Raw genomic sequence first — 21,096 nt, 5'->3', positions numbered from 1 at the left:
CCATTTATTGAGTGCTTGCTGTGTGCAGGTACTAGTCCAGAGGCTCGTCATGCATTAACTGATTTAACTTGGTAACCACTCCTTGAGGTAGATACTGTTGGGATGCTGCTAGGCCCCTCTTACGGATGGGAACGCTAAGGCAAGAATGTGTGTTCCAACAGGATTTGTCCAAAACCCTCTTGATGTACACCGTCCCTGCCGTCCAGGGCTTCTTCCGTTCTATCTCCTTGTCGCGAGGCAACAACCTCCAGGACACGCTGAGGTATCGAAGGGCGGGCCCTGCTAGGCTGCGTGAGCCTCTGCGGGACACGGAATGACACAGAGGTCCCCTCCCCCGCCCCACCCTGATGGGTGTGTCCAAGGGGAACTGCTGACAGGCCTCCCCCTGCCAAGACCCAGGAGGAGGAGTGGCCTGGGAGCACTCCGTGTGCTGTGTTCTGTCGGGAGGAAGCCCGAGTGCCGAAATGCCCTCGGCTTTTAGAGGCCACTTAGGAAGGCCTAAACATGGCACAGACCGGCCAGTCCGGAGACCATAGGTGACAAGGGGCAGCTAAGTCCCACATTTAGCCCGTTGACACTGTTCTACAGGTGATTTTCTATACGTGCAAAGATTATCCGTGATTAGCCCTGGGCTCATCTGTCCGATTTCCGAGCTTGCACCGTGCCGATCCCTCTGGGATTTTATCTGGGATAAAATAAGCATTCACTTGGGATGCCCCTCCTCGTGTGAGCCCAGTTCTAAACGGCCATCACCACCCACCCTCCCAGGCGGTCCCGAGACCAAACACTGGGGAGCCACCGATTTGAGGCCCTGCCAGTTAATTCTTTCCTCAAGAGCCTTGAAGGTTAAAACACACACACGCACAAGCTGGGAGACTAAGTTTTCTATGACTTTCTCATGTTTTGTTTCCAGAGTCCTCACCCTGTGGTTTGATTACGGTCACTGGCCGGACGTGAACGAAGCCTTGGTGGAGGGGGTGAAGGCGATCCAGATTGACACGTGGTTACAGGTAAGGCAGGGTCGGACTCACTCCTGGTCTGCCTCCTCCCGGAGTCGCGCGTGTTCAGTCAACAGTGGTAAAGAGGTAGGGGTCGAGCCACAGTTTCTTTAGTTTCTCCCAGAGGACTGAAGGGAACGAACCGTTTCAGAGCTTCCCAGCATCTACCGTGACAAGTTGTAAGAGCTGGTCGTTGCCCAGGAGAATAACTAGTTGTTTCTGTGTCTCACGTGCTGCATTCCGGGTCTTTCTGAATACCAGGTCATACCTCAGCTCATTGCAAGAATTGATACGCCCAGGCCCTTGGTGGGACGCCTCATCCACCAGCTTCTCACCGACATTGGCCGGTACCACCCCCAGGTACGTGAGCGCCTGGGCGGTTTCTCCTCGAACAGCTGGCCTTTTGACCTGGTGCTCAGCCTCTCCCAAAACTGCTCTAGAGACGCAAGTGCAGGAACTGGGAGCCAGGCATCCCACCCGTCCAGCTGGAGGTCCCAGGCCCGGGGCCTTCCCAAAGACAAAGAGCCCCCCACCCGCCCCGAGACTGAGCAGCGCCCCCGCCTGGTGGACTCACAGGAGCGCTGACAGCCATTTCTCTTGTCCTCCTGAAAGTCAGAGTTTGCGAATGTTCCTTCTGTGTCTGCCTCAGGCCCTCATCTATCCCCTGACCGTGGCCTCCAAGTCCACCACCACGGCCCGCCACAACGCAGCCAACAAGATTCTGAAGAACATGTGTGAGCACAGTAACACCCTGGTCCAGCAGGCCATGATGGTGAGTCAGGAGTCCGTGTGGGCCTTCGTGGACCCCACCACCTAGCCAGAGGTCTTGAGGGAGATGGTTTCTTCCTCACAACAGTGCTGCTGAAAGGAGTACCTCCGGTCTCTCCAAGACATGCCTTTTTTTTTTTTAAGAGAGGGCGAGAACATGAGCAGGGGAGGGGCAGAGAGGGAGAAGGAGAATCTCAGGCAGGCTCCGCACTCAGCATGGAGCCCAAGGCAGGGCTTCGTGACCCGAGCCAAGATCAACAGTCAGACGCTCAACCGACTGAGCCGCCCAGGCACCCCCAAGACAGGCCTTTCCGAGGTTAGCTCATCCTCGGCGCTTGTCTCTTTCCCCTCTTTGGTCCAGGTGAGTGAGGAACTGATCCGCGTGGCCATCCTCTGGCACGAGATGTGGCACGAAGGCCTGGAAGAAGCGTCTCGTTTATACTTTGGGGAGAGGAACGTGAAAGGCATGTTTGAGGTGTTGGAGCCCCTGCATGCAATGATGGAACGGGGCCCCCAGACTCTGAAGGAAACGTCTTTTAATCAGGTATGGGATCAGAAAGTGCGACACGACGTGACCCAAAGCCGCTACCAGACCCCTTTCCCTCTGGCCTTTCTGCTGACTTGAATACAGTGTTCTCCGAACTGAGGTCACAATATAAAAACACCAGCACAAGTTCAGTTGTCACTAACTTATGGGAACCCTCCCCAGATTTTAACCAAAAAACCACAAGATTCTTCCCGAGGTCATCTCGCCTCTCCTCTGACCTTACTTTGCCCATAAGCCGTCCTGGGATTGGGGCCTCCAGGACCGGAGAGCTACGCCTTGCCAGGGGCCGGAGCCATCCGGCCACAGCGTGTGCCCGAGCGGCTCCGCTGTCTGGGCTTGGGGGTTCAGCCCGCGGCCTAGTCCGCACCTTGACAGCTCGCGTCCCTCCCCCACTTCCCCGCTCAGGCATATGGGCGAGACTTAATGGAGGCCCAAGAGTGGTGCAGGAAGTACATGAAATCGGGAAACGTGAAGGACCTCACTCAAGCCTGGGACCTCTACTATCACGTGTTCAGACGAATCTCAAAGCAGCTGCCTCAGGTGGGTCTCCAGGTTCTGGCGGGGTGGACTGTCGGTAGAGTCCTGTGTGTCTTACTTTTTATGAACGTTCTAACGCTAACTCTGAAGCATCTGGTTGCACTTCTGTCTGCAGACAAGTCATTGCTATCAGCAGTCCATCGAAAACTACCTAAATGGCATTGAAATTCCTCCCTGGAGGTAGAAAACTAAATCCTGTGGTTAATTATTTACAGCTCACATCCTTAGAACTGCAGTATGTTTCCCCCAAACTTCTGATGTGCCGGGACCTTGAATTGGCCGTGCCGGGAACATACGACCCCCACCAGCCGATCATCCGCATTCAGTCCATAGCGCCGTCTCTACAGGTCATCACCTCCAAGCAGCGGCCCCGGAAGTTGACCCTCATGGGTAAGGACCCCTGTGCTCCCGCCACCTGCGTCTCCCTCCCACCCTGGCCGAACCCCTCCCCTTTTCTGAAATTACCGCCTACCGTTGACACCACCCACTTTCATATGCGACACCTCGCTCCTGCTTATTGAGAGAGAAACAGAGGGCAAGCGGGCTCCTTATTACGTCCTCCTCAGGACTCCCACTGCGTTCATATCACGTGCTCGCTTACCTGAAGCCGGACGGCCCTGCAGCGGGACAGGTGGAGGGAACCGTAAAGGTGTTCGGCGTGGGGACGTGGGGGTGGGGGGGCGGCTGTAGGGGACTGACCAGGCCAGCAAAGAGGAGCCTGGATGCAGGTGTGGCAGGGGACGAGCAGGGCTAGAGAAAGTGCTCCCGGGCTCTTGAATATTCTCTTACCGTCACAGTCTCTCTCTGTGGGAGATGGTTGTGTAAAAGGAACAACCGAGGTAGAAACGAGTTCTCACGGGCAGCTCTGTCACCTCGCGTAGTTGCAGGACGCCTGGATGCTCTGGTGGTCCTTTGAGGGTTCTCACCTTTCAAAAGGCTCGTGCTAATTATTTATTTAATAAAGGCTTATTCATTTTTGAGAGAGAGAGAGAGAGAGTGCACACGCATGCAGAGGGGGGTTGGGGACGGAGGATCCGAAGCCGGCTCCGAACTGACACCGGCGAGCCCCATGCGGGTCGCGAACTCCTGAACCGTGAGATCGTGACTTGAGCTGAAGTTGGACACTCAACCCACTGAGCCACCCAGGCGCCTCAGAAAGGCTCGTGCTTTTTAAATGCAGTAGTTATTCACCACCAGTTAGTCGTGGTACACAAGTGATTGTGTCCGTGGGCTGGCGTCTCCTGTACTAAATTGTGTGTCACTCAGGTTCTCCACGGTGTCTCATTAGAGACTTGGATGAAGGACCCGTGTCCAGGGTGTGACAGGGTTAAGAGAGCCAACAGTGAGAAGCTGTGACTTGCCCCCACCCTCCAGACCCGAGAGGGCAAGGAGCCCGTCAAGGGCATGTGACCTGGGAAAGGGGGCCATTCACCAGAAGCTGTAGCCCAGACGGAGGGAACACGGCTGTTTCTAGAACTGGAGCCTGGCCGCTCGTCAGGGGCAAACCCTTGGGCCTCTCCCTCTTCCCACCCTCTGACCTCCTGCCATGGTCCCAGCCCAACCGGGAGCCTGGGTGATGAGGTCTCTAGGGGTCAGGCTTCACAGGGCCCAAGCACACCAGAGAAGGGCGGAGAGTGGGTTGTGAGGGAACGTCCGGAGTGACCATCTCTGTGCAGAGTCCTTCCTGATCCTCAGAGACAGAGCTTTTTAGAATTTTATTTTTCATTTGAGACCATTTTTCATTTTTCACTGGGAGACCATCAAAACTAGCGCCATTCTTTTCATGAGGTCCAGGGCGTTTTTTCGTGTTTGGGGGAAGTGTGACTGGGTTGGGTCTGCAGAGTCTGTAGGAGCTCGTGAGTCCGGGGCCGGTCTGTGCTAACTGCTCCCACCATTCCTCACAGGCAGCAACGGGCATGAGTTTGTTTTCCTCCTGAAGGGCCACGAGGACCTGCGGCAGGACGAGCGAGTGATGCAGCTCTTCGGCCTGGTGAACACCCTCCTGGCCAACGACCCCACGTCTCTTCGCAAGAACCTCAGGTATTCAGGACATGGGGCGGGGGGGCACCGTAGTGACAGGTCTTCTAGGGTCTCCTTACGTCCCTTCACGAAATCAGTTATAGAACTATGTACCCGGACAGGAAGTCCTCAACAGCCAAGGTGGCAAACACAGAGAAGAATTCGTATTTTTAACGTGCTTGCACGGGAAATGCCTGTGACAATGCCAAAGGGTCCGGAATAGAACAACCCGTGGCCACTAGACTAGAGATGCTATACATTTGGTGTGTTTGACCTTCCCTGTCCACCCTGCTCTCCGTCCTCTTCCTGTTAAGAACACGGATGTTGGGGCGCCTGGGTGGCGCAGTCGGTTAAGCGTCCGACTTCAGCCAGGTCACAATCTCGCGGTCCGGGAGTTCGAGCCCCGCGTCAGGCTCTGGGCTGACAGCTCGGAGCCTGGAGCCTGTTTCCGATTCTGTGTCTCCCTCTCTCTCTGCCCCTCGCCCGTTCATGCTCTGTCTCTCTCTGTCCCAAAAATAAATAAAAAACGTTGAAAAAAAAAAAAAAAAGAACACGGATGTTAAGTGGTGAGGCTGTTTTCGGCTGAGAATCACTGGGCCGCTCCCCCGAAGCAGGGAGGTTGTCAGGCAGGTTGAGGAGGCTGATCCCGTCCCCATCCACAACCATATCCTTCTGGGAAGGGCCCTCGTTGCACACCTCACGACAGCCCTGTGCAGGGGACTTCGTTCGGCCCATTTACGTGTGTTGCGAGCGGGTCAAAGATGCACTCTTTTTACTGTCCGATAACCCTCCTTTCCTGTGGGTGCCAGCATCCAGAGATACGCCGTCATCCCCTTATCAACCAACTCGGGCCTCATCGGCTGGGTCCCCCACTGCGACACACTGCACGCCCTCATCCGGGACTACAGAGAGAAAAAGAAGATCCTTCTCAACATCGAGCATCGCATCATGTTGCGGGTACGTGATGAGGCTGGCAAGCCCAGCGCTTTCACGTCTGGACATAACTCACAAGTTGAGAAATTTAGGCAAAGCTGCACTTGTTCTTCGGTGTTTGTATATCACCGAAAAGTCTATTGAGGAGAATTAGCTACGGAAGAAGTTTTAATGAAGTGAGTCCTACAGCAGATTACCTCTAAGAAACAGAAGGACCCTAAAGCCCAGAAATTAGGTTTCGGTCATTCCAGGTGAGACTGGACGGGATCGTTTATCGGGCAGTGTGTATCTTCTGAACACCTAATGTATACAGGGCACTGGCCCTGTGGGGAAATGTCTAGTGGATGCGTAAGTAGTAAGAAAGAGACTCGTTTGTTACCCGGAACCTTGACGCCCGCACTGCTGTCATCCCCACCAGCAGGCCTGTACTCAGGGTGGGGCCTGATGTTTTATCCTCAGGCCCTGGCAGTTCCCCTGTGGTCATTGGGTTTGAGGGGCCACACCCTTTTGCCTTCTGCACTGTTCTTCCTTCCTCTTCCTTTGGGCCGGGGTGGTGAAACTAGCACCCAGCTCTGCCCGGGCCCAGAGCCTTGTTTCTTCCTGAGTCCAAGCTGCTAGTCTGGGGCCGCTCTCAGAATGGTTGTGTCCTGATGCAGATGGCTCCGGACTACGACCATCTGACGCTGATGCAGAAGGTGGAGGTGTTCGAGCACGCCGTCAATAACACGGCCGGGGATGACCTGGCCAAGCTGCTATGGCTGAAAAGCCCCAGCTCCGAGGTACGACACGCCACGCCCTCTGGCCCACTTGCTTGTCGGGGATGGCCTTCTTGTTCCTTCACGTGTGCTGGCGGGCTCGTCTTTGTAACGATTCTAGATTATGTGCGGTTTTTTCTAGCAGCAATTAAATGGGTGAGCCGTGCAGCTTAGCAGATAGAGATTTAGTAACTTAACGCTTCTCCCATTTCTTGCAATAGAATTTGAGTTCTTTACGTTAAGGCTGTTACATCTTTTTCACGTACGGTATAAATTTCCTGTCCATTTGGTTTTTTAATTTTGTTAATGGTATGTTTCCTGGTTTGGGATTTTTGTTTCGTTTTTGATACGCAAACTCTTTTGAAAGTTAGAAGTTACCAGGTTTTTTATCCTTTTCTTTGAAGTTTCTACCTTTGGCCTTACATTTAGAAAGGCCATCCCCACCTCAAGGTTATGTGTCTTTTTACATTTATTTTCTTGTACTGATTCTAAGATTTATTTATCCATTTAAATCCTCAACCCAGGGGCGCCTGGGTGGCTCAGTTGCTTAAGTGTCTTGTTTCTTGACTTTGGCTCAGCTCGTGATCTCATGGTTCGTGAGACCAAGCCCTCACATCAGGCTCTGTGCTGACAGTGCAGAGTCTGCTTGGGATTCTGTCTCTCCCTCCCTCTGTGTCCCACCCCTGCTCGCACACTGTCTTCCTCTCTCTCAAAAATAAATAAATAAACATTTTAAAATATATAAATCCTCGACCCAGTTCAAAATTTAAGAGTAAGATTAAAAATTTTTTTTTTAAGTTTGTTTATTTTGAGACGAAGAGAGTGAGCACGTGCAGGTGGGGAGGGGCAGAGAGAGAGAGAGAGAGAGAGAGAGTCCCAAGAAGGTTCCACACTAAAAGCGTGGAGCCCGAAGCAGGGCTCAACCCCATGAACCTCAAGTTCATGACCTGAGGTGAAGTCAGACACTTAACCAACTGAGCTGAGCCACCCAGGCACCCCTTAAATTTTGTTTCTTTAAGATGATTAGCCAACACCGTAGTATTCAGCAAATAATGCATCCTTTCCCTACTTTTAAGAGAATTAATTTTTATTATACAAAAATTTTTGTCTGTGCCATTGGATTTCTCTCTAGGGCTTCTGTTTTATTTCATTGATCTTTATTTCCAAAGCCTATTCTCAAGTACCATACTGTATTTCAAGTACCATACTATTAATACAACTATTAGTATAAAGTCTTTTCTCATTGGCTATTTTAATTTTTTTCTTCTTCCAGATAAATTTTGGGATCATTTTGTCACACTCCCCCCGGAAAAGTACCGCTGAATTTTTAGTGGAATTACATTAAATGTATCAAATAATTTGGGAGGTTATTATATTTTTTCTGTCTTACATGGATATTTTCGTCTACTCAGGTCTTTATATTCCAAAGCAAAGGTTAATTTTTTCTATTCATCTGGGTTCTGAACATCTCTAAGTTTATTCCAAGCATACTTCATTGTTATAATAATAAATGAGATTTTTTATTCTATTTTATGTTATTAATGAGTTACCGATGAAATATTAAAAAGCAACTGATTGAGGTATAATTATGTTGAAGCTAGTTAGCTTCCAGAGCCTTGGTTCAAGTGTGCCCCTGTGTTCCAGGTGTGGTTTGACCGAAGAACCAACTACACCCGCTCTTTAGCGGTCATGTCCATGGTCGGGTATATTTTGGGCCTAGGAGATAGGTGAGCAAACTTAATTTGGTTTTTTTAGTGTTTTTTCTACATTGTACCTTTCTTAAACAGTTTCCTTTTGTTTTCTAGTAAGGTTTATGACCATCTAGTAAATATTTGTATTTTGTACCCCAGGCCCTCGTTTGCAGCATCAGCCTTAGGTCCCAATTTATTATCCACACAACAGCCACACAACAAACTAAAGAGAAGAGAAAGCTTAGTCCTAGGGTACTGCTTTCTCCATAGGTTGGTTTGATATATTTAAAGCCACGTACAAGGGCACCTGGCTGGCTCAGTCAGTAGGGTGCGTGACTCTTGATCTCAGGGTTGCAAATTCAAGCCCCACAGTGGGTGCAGACCTTACTTAAAAGACAAAGAACAGTCTTGATTGGTTGTATTGATTCAGTAAACGTTTATCAGTCACCTCTGTGCTGAGATAAATAATTCTATTTCTGTAAATGAAACCAACCAAAATAGATCCTTCTGGAAGTTCTACATAAGAAATTGTATCCAAATATACTGACTGAAAAAGTAGTTAAGGAATATTCAGAAATTGACTCACCAGAAGTCTTTGAAAAACTAGTTCTCTGGTATCTACTCTCTCTTGGGCTCATGTCTTGTGCAATTATTTGAGAGTAAAATAATTTTTTCCCACAAAAATAATAAATTCTTGTTTTTGAAAAGAACCAGGAGAATTCAGAGGTGAGACCCTGTGATAGATGCTGAGGGGTATTGATAGAGCCTTGTCACTCTGAGATGCCAGCACCACCAGGAATGATTTATCTTGTGACCAAAGACCTTGGGAAAGCAACTTGGGATTCACATAGATAAGCCTTCGTTTCAGACCTGGAGCGCAGGGATCAGCAAACTTTCCCTGTAAAGGGCCAGATTAGAAATAATTTAGTCTTTGCTGGCCATATGACGTCTCACAGCTACTCATGTCTGCTATTGTAGCACAAAAGCAGCTTGAGACAAAACGTGACCAGTCAGCACGGGTGTGTCCAGTAGAACTTTGTTTACAGAGGCAGGCGGGGGCTGGCTTTGGCCTGTGGACAGGGCCTGGAATATCTACATCCTTGTTGATTTATTCATCAGTGCTGCTCTAGTGACCTCTCCCCGGTCTCTCTCCTGTTTCACAGACACCCATCCAACTTAATGCTGGACCGGCTGAGCGGGAAGATCCTGCACATTGACTTTGGGGACTGCTTTGAGGTGACCATGTGTTCTCAAACACCACATAAAGCTTTCCTTTCCAGATGACCACTTTCCACCCTCTGACCATTCCAGCAAATTTAAGCCCAAAATGCTTATCCTGACTCCTGCCTCTCCTACCAAAGCAACAGAAAGTCAATCTAAGAAACAAAATCAGTGCTCATTGATACTTGCTGTAGTTGGTCTCTGACTTCTCTGGAGGCAAGCAAAGCTGTTCACACACCCTCTCAAGTGGAGGAATCCTCCTTCCCGACACAGCCTGCCGGTCAAAGGCCTGGCATGATGCACGCTTGTCCTTTTTCTTTTTTCCCCTCTATCCCTTTGTCTCTCTCTCTCTCTCTCTCTCTCTCTCTCTCTCTGGTTGTCTTTTAAATCCCTGTGACAAGTCCCCTCGCTAAACTCAAGCTACTTCATCTCTGCGCCCTAATTCAAATCAGTACAAAGAAAAGCCGTCTGCCTTCGCCTGGCTTCTTCTAAAGAAAACAATTGAACCATCAGACTTGGTTTTTCTCTCTTTTCCCCACAGGTTGCTATGACCAGGGAGAAATTCCCAGAGAAGATTCCATTTAGACTAACCAGAATGCTGACCAATGCTATGGAGGTGAGTGGGCATTGGGAACGAGCTACTTTGCAATGGGGGCTGGTGTGGTCAGGACCCGCTCTGAAGCAGACTTGCTTGTTAGATCTCATCAGTCCCCTGAAGGACCTGGGTGGCTTCTGCGGTGGTTTCCTGGTATCTTCCTTGTGTTAGAAACGATCCATCTTTGAGATGCTTCACGTCAGACCTTGTCTCCTACGAGCCACAGGCCTGACCCCACCCCTTGCTCCGAACACCTTCCCATCCTGCTACATCAGTAATGGCCTGTGTCTGCTTCCTAAGTGTGGGGAGCAGACCCTCTTGACTTGCTTCTGCTTGTGGGGCCTTCAGGGGTGGGGCTGGTACCAGCGACTTCTGTGGCGAATGGCTCTGGTCCTGCAGGTTACTGGTCTGGATGGCAACTATAGAATCACGTGCCACACAGTGATGGAAGTGCTTCGGGAACACAAGGATAGTGTCATGGCCGTGCTGGAAGCCTTTGTCTATGACCCCTTGCTGAACTGGAGGCTGATGGACAGTGAGTATGAGCAAATGTCTGGGAGCTGGAACCCACACCCTCCAGACGGGAACATCTGATGTGTTCCATTTCACTGATCTTTCCCCTGCCAGCCTGGAGCCTGAGGTGTATTACTGGGCTATCGCATTGTATTTTTTTTTTTTAATGTTTATTTTTGAGACAGAGAGAGAGACAGAGCGTGAATGGGAGAGGGTCAGAGAGAGGGAGACAGAATCTGAAGCAGGCTCCAGGCTCTGAGCTGTCAGCACAGAGCCCGATGCGGGGCTCGAGCTCATCGACTGTGAGATCATGACCTGAGCCGAAGTCGGACGCTCAACCGACTGAGCCACCCAGGCACCCCTATTGCATTGTATTTTTACAGAGCTGTTCTGGTGGCTGGAAATGAATTTCAAGGGGTTTTTTTTGTTTGTTTTTCTAAGTAGAACAGAAAACACCAATCATCAATTTAAATATTAATTAAGGGGCGCCTGCGTGGCTCATTTTGTTAAGCGTCTGACTCTTGATTTCAGCTCAGGTCATAGTCGTGATTCTTGAGATCGAGCCCCGAGTCAGGCTCTGTGTTCTCAGTGCGGAGCCTGCTTGGGATTCTCACTCTCTTTCTCTGCTCCCCATCCCCTCCCTGCCACCCCCCGCCACCCCGCTTGCTTGCTCTCTCTCTCTCTCTCTCTCTCTCTCTCAAAAATAAATAAACGTAAAAAACAAAATCCATTTAGGGGTGCCTGGGTGGCTCAGTCAGTCAAGCATCTGACTTCAGCTCAGGTCATGATCTCGCAGTTCGTGAGTTCGAGCCCTGCGTCTGGCTCTGTGTTGACAGCTCAGAGCCAGGAGCCCACTTCAGATTCTGGGTCTCCCTCTCTCTCTGCCCCTCCCCCTGCTCACACTGTCTCTCTCTCTCTCTCTCAAAAATAAACATTAAAAAATATATAAAAATAAGACATCCATTATGAATGAATGAATGAATGAATAAATAAATAAATAAATAAATAAATAAATTCAGGATAAATTAAGTACCCTAGTGATTTCTGTCTGTTTGCATTTCATATAGAGTAGCAAGCGGGCATCTTGACAGGGGACACAGGCAGTTGTGACCTAGGGCAGCAACCTCTCCGTCTCCCCTTGTTCCTCCTCCTTAGAAGGGGGTGACTAACACAGGTGTCTCTACCACTGCCAACAAACCCTGTTTTCACCCTCTGTTATCTGGTCCCCAGCATCTACATTCAGCTCCGTGACATAGCGCGTCCCACAGGACTGGACACCCATGCTCACATTCACCTGCCGACTCCTGAGGGATCCATCCTGCGTTCTCCCCAACGCTCTAGCTTTTCGAAAAATTCTATTTTTATGGTTGTAAGAAAACATCGTCTCAACCAAATGTCTTTCAAGTGACAGCTGGAAGCACTTTTTATCCTCTCCTTATTTCTTTCCCCAGCAAATACCAAAGGCAACAAGCGGTCCCGAACAAGGACAGATTCCTACTCTGCTGGCCAGTCAGTAGGTGGGTGCATCCCATGGGAGATTGCAGATTCTGTCCCTTTTGTGCAGAGTTTGTCTCAAACGGGGTGAGCTTTGTTCTTGCCATTAGGAGGCATGATGGAAAGCGGTAATGGATGCTGAATATGAAGGAAGGAAGCATGTGTTTCCAGAGGCTCTTACCAGTGATACGGTCATGCAGAAGTTGTGTCACTGCTAAAATATCGTCTAATGGGCATTTATGTAACTTCAGAAAGTTAGTCTAGAAATATTTACTGAGCACACTTTTTTTTTTTATTTAATGCCTCTCAGGATGGGGTGGGTACCTGAGGCTCAGAAATTTTGATCAAACTTTCCAGTCTTAATCTATCTGTAAACACAATTGAAAGTATGTCTGAATATTAGCCAGTATATGCCCTTGAACGCTGTCTGGATTGGGATAATTATTAGCTGTGTCCACGGGCCTAGAGAATTGTTAGTAGCTTGGAAATAGCAGCGGACGCGTATTCACACTGTCGCCTGAGGAAAACCACAGGAAGTGTACTCACGGGAAGTGTATTCGCACTGCGGGCTGAAGACCCAGGAAGCTACTGGAAGTGTACTCACACTGCTGTCTGAGGGGTGGGGAAGCCACAGGAAACACTGCTGTCAAGGGTGTGTCCACAGAACAGGGTCCCTGGAAGATAATGCCCTTCAAGAGCCAGAACGGGGTTCGTGTGAACCTCTCAAAAGTCTTAAGAGTAAAGCGGGTTAACTTTGTTTCACCTTCCCCGTCCCTCCTCCCCAGTTTCCCCCGTAACATCTAACAACATCCTACATAGTTCGCACCTTGGAAATACTGTTGGGGTGTAAAAAAAGGTAAATATTCTCTACAAATACCTATGGAACATTTGCAACTTGTTACTTAGCTAAGCCAAATAATGTTTAAGGGTGCAAAAAGAATGTGACATACAGAGATTACCTTAAAGAAGCATAGAATCACATCACAGAATCGATCAACATGTATAGTCCACGAACTGATCAGAGAACTGTCATTCCCCCCCCCCCCCCCCCCACCGCCGTGTGGTCCCGCAGCTCACGGTTTGCAGTTTGGTTCAGAGGAGAGGCTGTGGGGCTGAGAGCAAGGACCTACCACTCTGAACTGCAGTCGAGAAGGGAGGTCCCGGGTCAGTGCGATTTAGGCTGGCCATTTCAGACGAGTGGGAGGGAAGAGGGTGTTCTGGGCAGGACATTGAGGTCCTGGGCTATGGTGCAATCTGTGAACCGGTGCGGACTCTACCGCGGACACTGCGACAGGATTTGTGAATGATGCCGGGATTACCTGCGGTGTCTGGGATACTTTGTGCGGGTGACTGGTCTTGTCCAAGGTATGTGAGACTTTCGTGCTCAGGGTCCACCTCGTTCGTACATTATCGCGTGACTCCTCTGTGCTGCCTACGGGGAATTAGGACAGCTGGTTCCGGTGGCACCAGAGAGTGGTGGACCTGGCTGGTGTCATGGGGCTTAAAAGTGAAGTTTCATAGAAGTATCACGACTACTCGCTTCATTTTGAAGGCCTGTGGTGTGCAAGGGCAACGTGCAAATAACCTCATACTCCTGCTTCCAGACTCTTTTCTCCTGAAGGCCACAATTGGTGGAGAGTGACCCTAAAGCCTGAGGACTTTTTCTGCCCAGAAATGGCATATAGATTCCTTCAAAGAATAACACGCGGGTCATGAGCGTGACCCAGGGAAAGCTCGTGTTTTTTATATCATCAGATTTTGTCGAGCCAAACAGGTCTTATCAACAGGGCTTTCATTCCCGCTCCTGTTCTCTACGTCAGAACATCTTATAAAGGCCGTTTGCTTGAAAGTTCGTGTTTGGAGACGTAAGATCTTTCAAATCCATAGTGACCCTTCTTCCTCTCCTTTCCCCTCAGAGGTAGCAGGGCGAGCTTGAAAGGGGAGGTGGTGTGTGGAGAAGTAGAGCTAACACTTGAAACAGTGGTTTCTTGGTGGTGGAATGTTCTGCCAGTCGATTCTTTTTCCTCCTAGAAATTTTGGACGGTGTGGAGCTTGGGGAACCCGCGCATAAGAAAACAGGGACCACGGTGCCAGAGTCCATTCATTCCTTCAGTAAGTGCAACGTCCGAGGAACTGCACCGAGGACCGGCTCATGAAGAGCACAGCGGCTGTGTTGTGCCATGAGAGGGGCCAACAGGGCGAGGCAACAAAACTGCCTTTGAGCAGACAGCGCTCTGTGAATTCCTCTTTATATTCCGAGCACAAAGACAGACACAGAGGGAGAATTACCCAACACTTACAAAAGTGAATATTTGAGAAAAACAGGGGCGTCTGTTGAGACTGTTGAGATGATCCAATCCTACTGTTATTTCTACTTTTGTGTATTCCAGTTGGAGACGGTTTGGTGAAACCAGAGGCCCTAAATAAGAAAGCCATTCAGATTATCAACCGGGTTCGAGACAAGCTCACTGGTGAGTGTGTGCGTGCGTTCGCTTAAAAGGAACATAGAATCTTGAGAGATTTCTCTGTCCTCGAGTGGGTGGTCAGCCTCTTCCCGGTGGTGTTGGCGCCTAAACTTGGACTCTGCAGCTCACTGGAGGGTCTCTGAGGCTGTATCTGTTAAGGACCCTCTCTGATTCTCTAAAGACCAATAAACCCACTGTAAGCAGACGTTAATCTCATTTTAACAGACAGAGGTGGGTACAGTCCTTTTAGATCCAAAGTCCGCCAAATTCAGGAAAAAATTTTTTTTCTCATCCTGGCTTGATACTGGAGCAAATCTGACCACTCTGATTCACTGCCTTCCTGCACTTTGGTGGCTGTTAACGGAGTGGAGAGCGTGGAGGGAGAGAAATGCATACTTTTGAAAACGAGACGTGTCATACAGACCAGGGGGTATGATGGGGTGGGGGTGGGGGGGCAGTGGTCACGGGGGACCGAAGACCCCAGCTCTGCCGCATCCTGTGTGACTCCTGGGCCTCCCTGTCTGCTCGTCTGGAAGATGACGACAGCGCCTCTCTCAGAAGGCGGCGGGGCTCAAGTGAGACATGGGATGCCAAGCCTTAGCATGAGGGGCTGGCACAGACGTGTTGTGGTCAAGTTGTATTTATTTATTGAGCGCCTACAAGCGCTAGATGCTGAAGAAACTGTGCTGGTAAAAGCAGCTGGATTTCCTGCCCTCGTGGGGTCAACGTCTAAAGGAGACACTGTGTCAGGTGCAAGAAAGGGCTTGGGCTGTGATGCCGGTAATGGGGAAATCTAAGTGCTGGTGTTCAGGAAAGCTTCCCTAGGCAAACAGCCCTTGAGCTAACACCTGAAGAAGGACGTAATTAGAGGCAGACTGTTCTAGGTAAGGGAAATGGCACATGCAAGGGCCCCGTGGTGGGAAGGAAGCTGGCAAGAAAAATGGTCTGAAAGCCGACAAGTGTGACTGCCGCAGAGAGCGACACGGGAGGAGCACAGCGCAAAATGTTTCGCTCTGAGGGGGCTGGGGCGGGGTCACGCGGGGCCTTGCGTTTTCGTTCTCCATTCTCAGGGCAGTGGGAAGGCCCTGAGGTCTTGAAGTGGGGTGGAGAGGCGGGAATGGTCCGCTGGGTTTACCCTGGGGAATCCTGCCTGTCCTGCCATGTGGAGGCTGCATGGAGGAAGGAAGCAGGTGCCGAAGTGACGGCTGGACAGTTGACTAGACTGAGGTGGCCTCTAGAACTTCAGGAGGCAAAATCCAAGGGACTGATAATGATGGGGCGTGAGGATGGGAGGCACCCAGGAAGCCCCGAGTCACTGGCAGCCTTCTGAGAGTGCGACAAGGCTGGCAGCCAGACCAAAGGGGTTGAAGAGGATGTGAACTTGGGGAGAGAAGCCAGACAAGGGAGACAAGTATCAAAAGTGTGAGAAGCTGGCTGTGCAGGGACCGGAGGGTCCCTGGCTGCAGAGGGAGTAGTTGGGCGGGAGCCCTTTGTTCTTTAATGGGCAAGAGGACCTAGTTTACAAAATTTAAAGACAGGGAAGGAGGGCGAGTGACCGTGCGAAGCCCCCCTAGGCACCGGGAGGCCTTGGGATCCGAGTGCAGAGGAACTTCGCCTTCAGCGGGAGGAGAGGTGCCTCCAGACGGTAGCAGCAATGAGGAGAGAGCTCGTGTCCAGCAAATCCAGCGCCTCGAGCGCTGCCTGACACATCAGGGGTCCGAAACTATGAGCTCAGTGAATGAATTAACTTGTAAAGGAGGAGCCGAGGGCACGTGCTGGCAGTGAGAAGCCAGCGGTGAAAAGCCAGCTCGACCATCTTGAGCCCTCGGGGAGGTGGACAGGCACGTTCACCAGAGGCTTCATCGGCCGGCCACGAGTGCCTGTTCTGGTTTATGACGGAGGCAAGCCGGCCCGTGGGAGCAAAGGCTCAACAACGGAGGTTATAGGATTGAAAGGGGGGAAGGGTTTCCCGTCCACTTGCCTGAAGATGGCAACAGATAAAGGAATCTCCGCAGACCCATCAGCCAGACCTGCATCACCACTGGGCTCAGCCAACCGCAGACCTTTACCCTTACCCTCTTCACACCCAGTCTCTGTCTGGAGGAGGAGACTGGTGTGTATTCATGTCTCATGGAGGTGAATTTAAAATCCAGCCACCGCGTAGCCTTCATACTCACAGGCAAGGAGAACCTGATACAGGCTGCACAGACAGGTCAGCCGACCCCGGGGCAAGGACGGAGCTGAAAACCAAGTGCACAAGAGCTGTTTTTGTTTCTCTTGTCCTAGGTCGGGACTTTTCTCATGACGAAACCCTGGATGTCCCCACTCAAGTTGAGCTGCTGATCAAGCAAGCAACATCCCATGAAAACCTATGCCAGTGCTACATCGGCTGGTGAGTGGGCGTGCCGGAGCGCCTGTGCTAAAACCAGCCAGTGGGGCCCCGTCCTGTGCCCCAGTCCCAGAGCTGCAGAAACCCTGGGGTCGGGGGGGTTATCCATAAAGGGTAATCGTAGTGTCAGATCTCTTTAAAAGTTGGTATTCACCGTGTGCACTCACAGTTCTAGAAAGGGAGCCACTTGAGAAACACGGGTGCCTACTTGGAAGGCAAACACCGAAATAAAATTACATTAAAAAGTGGTTTAGAAAAGTAGGTGAGTCCCCCTTTCCTTAGGGGTGGGGAGAGAGGTTCTTTTTGGATTTTTTGCTGTCAATTCAAAGATGGAGGGAAGGGCCACAGAAAAGAAGCCAGAGCAGTGACAGAGCAGGAGACGCAAAGACTAATTAATGCTCTGGGACTGTAACCTCAAGGACCACGCTGGGGTCTGCTCTGATGAATTGCCGGAGGCACGTTTGAAGATAGAAACTTGAGAGGGAGGGGGATGGCGAAGTGTCCTTCTGGGACCGCAGCAGGCATCAGCCCTTGACTGGAAATGATGAGTGTGTCTGACACAATTAGTTGTGGGAGATCTCAAGGAATGTCCCCAGGGGTTGTCAGACCTTGGTCTCTCCACTTTCAGTGTATCTGTGTAAAGCCCTGAAAAAGCCCAAATTATTAAAATATTCCTTTTCTCTCTGTCTTCCTAGGTGTCCTTTTTGGTAACCCGAGGCCCAGAAGGGCCCACAGCGTTTCTCTTGAGGCTTTTGTACTTTGGATATGCTTCCACTAAACCGCAACCATGGCCAGGAAGTTCGACTTTGTTAAATATCTTGAAATGTAAATGAAAAGAACTACTGTATATTAAACGTTGGTTTGAACCAACTTTCTAGCTGCTGTTGAAGAATATATTGTCAGAAACACAAGGCTTGATTTGGTTCCCAGGACAGTAAACACAGAAATACTACATAAATCAAGCCATTGATTTGGGGGAACAGAAGATCCATAACTTAGAAATACGGGTTTTGACTTAACTCACAAGAGAACTCATCATAAGCATTGCTGATGGAAGAATGGCCTCCTTGTCCTTCCCGATAAGGACATGGCAAACTCTGCACAGTCAGGAAGCCTCAGGCCATGGAGGACACGTGTTAGAAATCGGGAGGAGCTGACTTGGTCACTTCCACCCATCCCGTTACCTCACTGGTCCGCGGACGGCAACAACATTTGTAAGATGGGCCAAAATGGGTGGCAAGCGCCTGTCTTCTGCCTCACTCGTGATGCCGCGACTTAACTCACTTCAATCCAAGGCCCCAGCGCTAGGAGGGGTTTCTTCCAGTCGCTGGGTGGCCTTAGCTGAGCAAATGCACAGAGATTGTGGTGCGGTAGGGTGGCCCACAGTGGCCTTCCCCAGCACGGTTTTGGGATGTTGTCAGTGAAGTCCGAACGCTCTGTGTTTAGAGCAAGGGCTTGGAAATAGAAATGCCGTCGTGGAGGTGCTCAACACAGAGAGGGAAGGTCTGGTACCCGCTGGGAATTCTGAGCAAAGGAAATATTAAAGTAAATGCACAAAGTATCAAGTGTAGCCATTCTAGACACCATGTTGTATCTGAATAATTTTTGTGCCAATAAACGACATCCGAATTTTAAAAACATGTAGGAGTGTCTTTTCATAATTACAAGTTCATAAAGGAAGCGGGTAGTCCTCCAATAGTCAGCATTATGCACGTGGCACTAAGGGCTATGCAGGATGTGGGATCTTCGTGACATGGTCCCCTTCCTTGGGATGTTCACAGGCCAGACAAGGCGGGTCAGCATCGTGTAGGAGTGGACTGGTAACTCCCGCCAAGCTAAGTGGGGAGAAGAATCACATCCAGGGTGTGAGCCTCTGCTGGGGGCACTAATTCCACCGGGTGAGCCAGGAAAGCCTCATGGAGAGGGGACATCTGCCATGGGTTTTAAAGGATAAGTGGGAGCTTATCAGATGAAGCAAGTGAAGACATTCTGCGGAAAAGCGGTCTGAAAGTACAGTATCCTGCAGGAATGGCAAGTGTGAACTTGAACTGTATTGAATTGCAAGTCTTAGACCATTTTTGATATGTAAAACGGCAGTTTCACCCAGTCGGACCTCACAGTTCAGCACATCTGGCTGAGTGGTCACTGGAGAACAAAAGGAATAATAGCAACGAAAAGGAGGCTAAAAAGTAGAGTGTGGGGCAGACCGTGGCCTGCCTCACAATTCAACAGCAAGGAGTTTGAACCTGACACTGGAAACAAAAGGGAACCATGGGAAGTTCTAAAACAGAAGTAGAATCTGAGTAGTGTTTAAAACAGATCAGGGCGCATGGCTGGCTAAGTCGGTAGAGCATCCGCCTCTTGATCTCAGGGTCATGAGCTCCAGCCCCACATTGGGCGTGAAGCCTACTTAAAAAATAAAAAATAAAACATAACCAGTGTCAAACGGGTAAAGAGAAAACTAGAAGCCACACGACCTATTAAAGAGGCGTACAATAATGGGAAGGAGAGAACTCTACATGGAGCTGCCAAGCACTATATAGAGAGTCCTCTAGAGAGAGCATGCCTAAGGAGTTCTTCCGAAGAACAGCATTTTCAGTTCAAGTAAATTTCCTATTTCTAAATTCCCATGGGCCGCAGCTACCCAGTTTGAAATACTGAGTCATAAACGCTGTTCAGAGAACCTGTATTAGGGAAAGCATGAGAATTGCAAGGCCAGGAGCCATTTCTTATAAGACTTTGTATCCCCCAAACCTGCCAGAGACCTGGACCACAGTGGTGCTCCGTACACATTTGTTGGAGGACTCCTGTATTAAAGCAAAGATGAGTTTAAATATTGATACTATTTTAACCCCCCCAGTTAGAAAGCCTCATACCTGTCTTAGATTTTTCTATAGTCACTCTACGCCACGCATCAACTATTCTGCTCCAGAAAATACGGGCACCATAACTTTCTTGGTTCTACGTGAAATCACTATCAGGGACTACAGTGACATTACCATTTCTGTGAAAGATAAAGGGTATGGGAATGAATGGACTCGGGAAAATGGTGGCTATCAATGGAAAAGACATACTCTTTGGACATGAGTCACCGGGATTAAGATCTTTAGTGAATCTAACAGGTTTCAGGTTGTATCTAAACAAAAACTTCCAACTCTGTTGAGATGAATGACCCAAGGAAGGTGAGCTGATGGAAACCTTTAAGGACAGTCATAATTAACCTATCCATCCCTGATGGTTTCACGTAACCCTGTGTGAAGGGAGGCATGTAGCAAAGGACTTTCAGGATCCTTGCAAGCCCTGGTACCTTCCTGTAGGTTAGGTCTTAAAACTCTGGGAGGCATGTAAAGTAGTTTGAAAAAACTAAGGCTGTGGTGTCAAATTGCCTAGTTTCAAATCTCAACTCCACCTCAAACTACCTTTGTGCAGTTATTCAATCTATGCTTGCTTCCTCCTCTGACGGTATGGAGAACAGTATGATCTAGCCCATAAGGTTGTTTTGAGGACGAGATAATACATGTAAAGCACACAGCACAGCCTGAAATGTGGTATTAGGTTGAGCCACACGGAATAAGTGCTCGAAAACATTTGTTGTTAAAATGACCCAGGCTAGGGGCGCCTGGGTGGCGCAGTCGGTTAAGCGTCCGACTTCAGCCAGGTCACGATCTCGCAGTCCGTGAGTTCGAGCCCCGCGTCAGGCTCTGAACTGATGGCTCAGAGCCTGGAGCCTGTTTCCGATTCTGTGTCTCCCTCTCTCTCTCTGCCCCTCCCCCGTTCATGTTCTGTCTCTCTCTGTCCCAAAAATAAGTAAACGTTTAAAAAAAAAAAAAAAATGACCCAGGCTAGGTCTTTGTTCTGCCAGGGTACCCTGCCGGTGGGGAGGGGGGAGAGTGAAAACGAGTGTTCTCTTAATAGGATATTCCTGTTAATAGGGCAGTCTGAATAATGGGATCTGTTAATGTTTACTGAACACTGACTAAGCCAAATGAATTGTTAAAGGTGTGCCACCCCTGAACTTAGGAGAAAGGCTACACCCCACTAACCTTCCGAACCATCTCCTGGGCTGCCAAAACTGCCTCCCTCCGAACAAAAGCCCCTCTTCCCAGGTTCACTTAACAAATGTGTGAGTTCCCCATATGTGCCTCAGCAAGAGTGCTTCCAGCGGTGCAGA

The 21,096-nt window shown here is 49.8% G+C and overlaps 1 protein-coding gene across 1 annotated transcript in view; it reads left to right on the top strand.

The window, feature by feature from the left end:
• Nucleotides 1–18,565, top strand: part of MTOR (mechanistic target of rapamycin kinase) — a 135,071-nt gene extending 116,506 nt beyond the window's left edge. The window contains exons 40-58 of the mRNA XM_086715675.1: nt 162–262; nt 914–1,010; nt 1,260–1,358; nt 1,648–1,770; nt 2,128–2,310; nt 2,719–2,853; nt 3,066–3,240; nt 4,755–4,890; nt 5,679–5,826; nt 6,459–6,581; nt 8,202–8,284; nt 9,412–9,484; nt 10,011–10,085; nt 10,464–10,599; nt 12,029–12,094; nt 14,103–14,183; nt 14,462–14,542; nt 16,823–16,928; nt 17,621–18,565. Of these exons, the coding sequence (XP_086571801.1) occupies nt 162–262; nt 914–1,010; nt 1,260–1,358; nt 1,648–1,770; nt 2,128–2,310; nt 2,719–2,853; nt 3,066–3,240; nt 4,755–4,890; nt 5,679–5,826; nt 6,459–6,581; nt 8,202–8,284; nt 9,412–9,484; nt 10,011–10,085; nt 10,464–10,599; nt 12,029–12,094; nt 14,103–14,183; nt 14,462–14,542; nt 16,823–16,928; nt 17,621–17,636 (2,037 nt within the window). The 3' untranslated portion in view covers nt 17,637–18,565. The remainder of the gene's footprint in view (nt 1–161; nt 263–913; nt 1,011–1,259; nt 1,359–1,647; nt 1,771–2,127; nt 2,311–2,718; nt 2,854–3,065; nt 3,241–4,754; nt 4,891–5,678; nt 5,827–6,458; nt 6,582–8,201; nt 8,285–9,411; nt 9,485–10,010; nt 10,086–10,463; nt 10,600–12,028; nt 12,095–14,102; nt 14,184–14,461; nt 14,543–16,822; nt 16,929–17,620) is intronic.
• Nucleotides 18,566–21,096: the final 2,531 nt, after the last annotated feature.

Source organism: Puma concolor, chromosome C1 (assembly GCF_028749965.1).
Source record: "Puma concolor isolate L17-30 chromosome C1, mPumCon1.1.hap2, whole genome shotgun sequence".
NCBI classification, from domain to species: Eukaryota; Metazoa; Chordata; class Mammalia; order Carnivora; family Felidae; genus Puma; species Puma concolor.
Note: the sequence above shows the minus strand (reverse complement) of the source record. Positions and strands in the feature narration are given on the sequence as shown.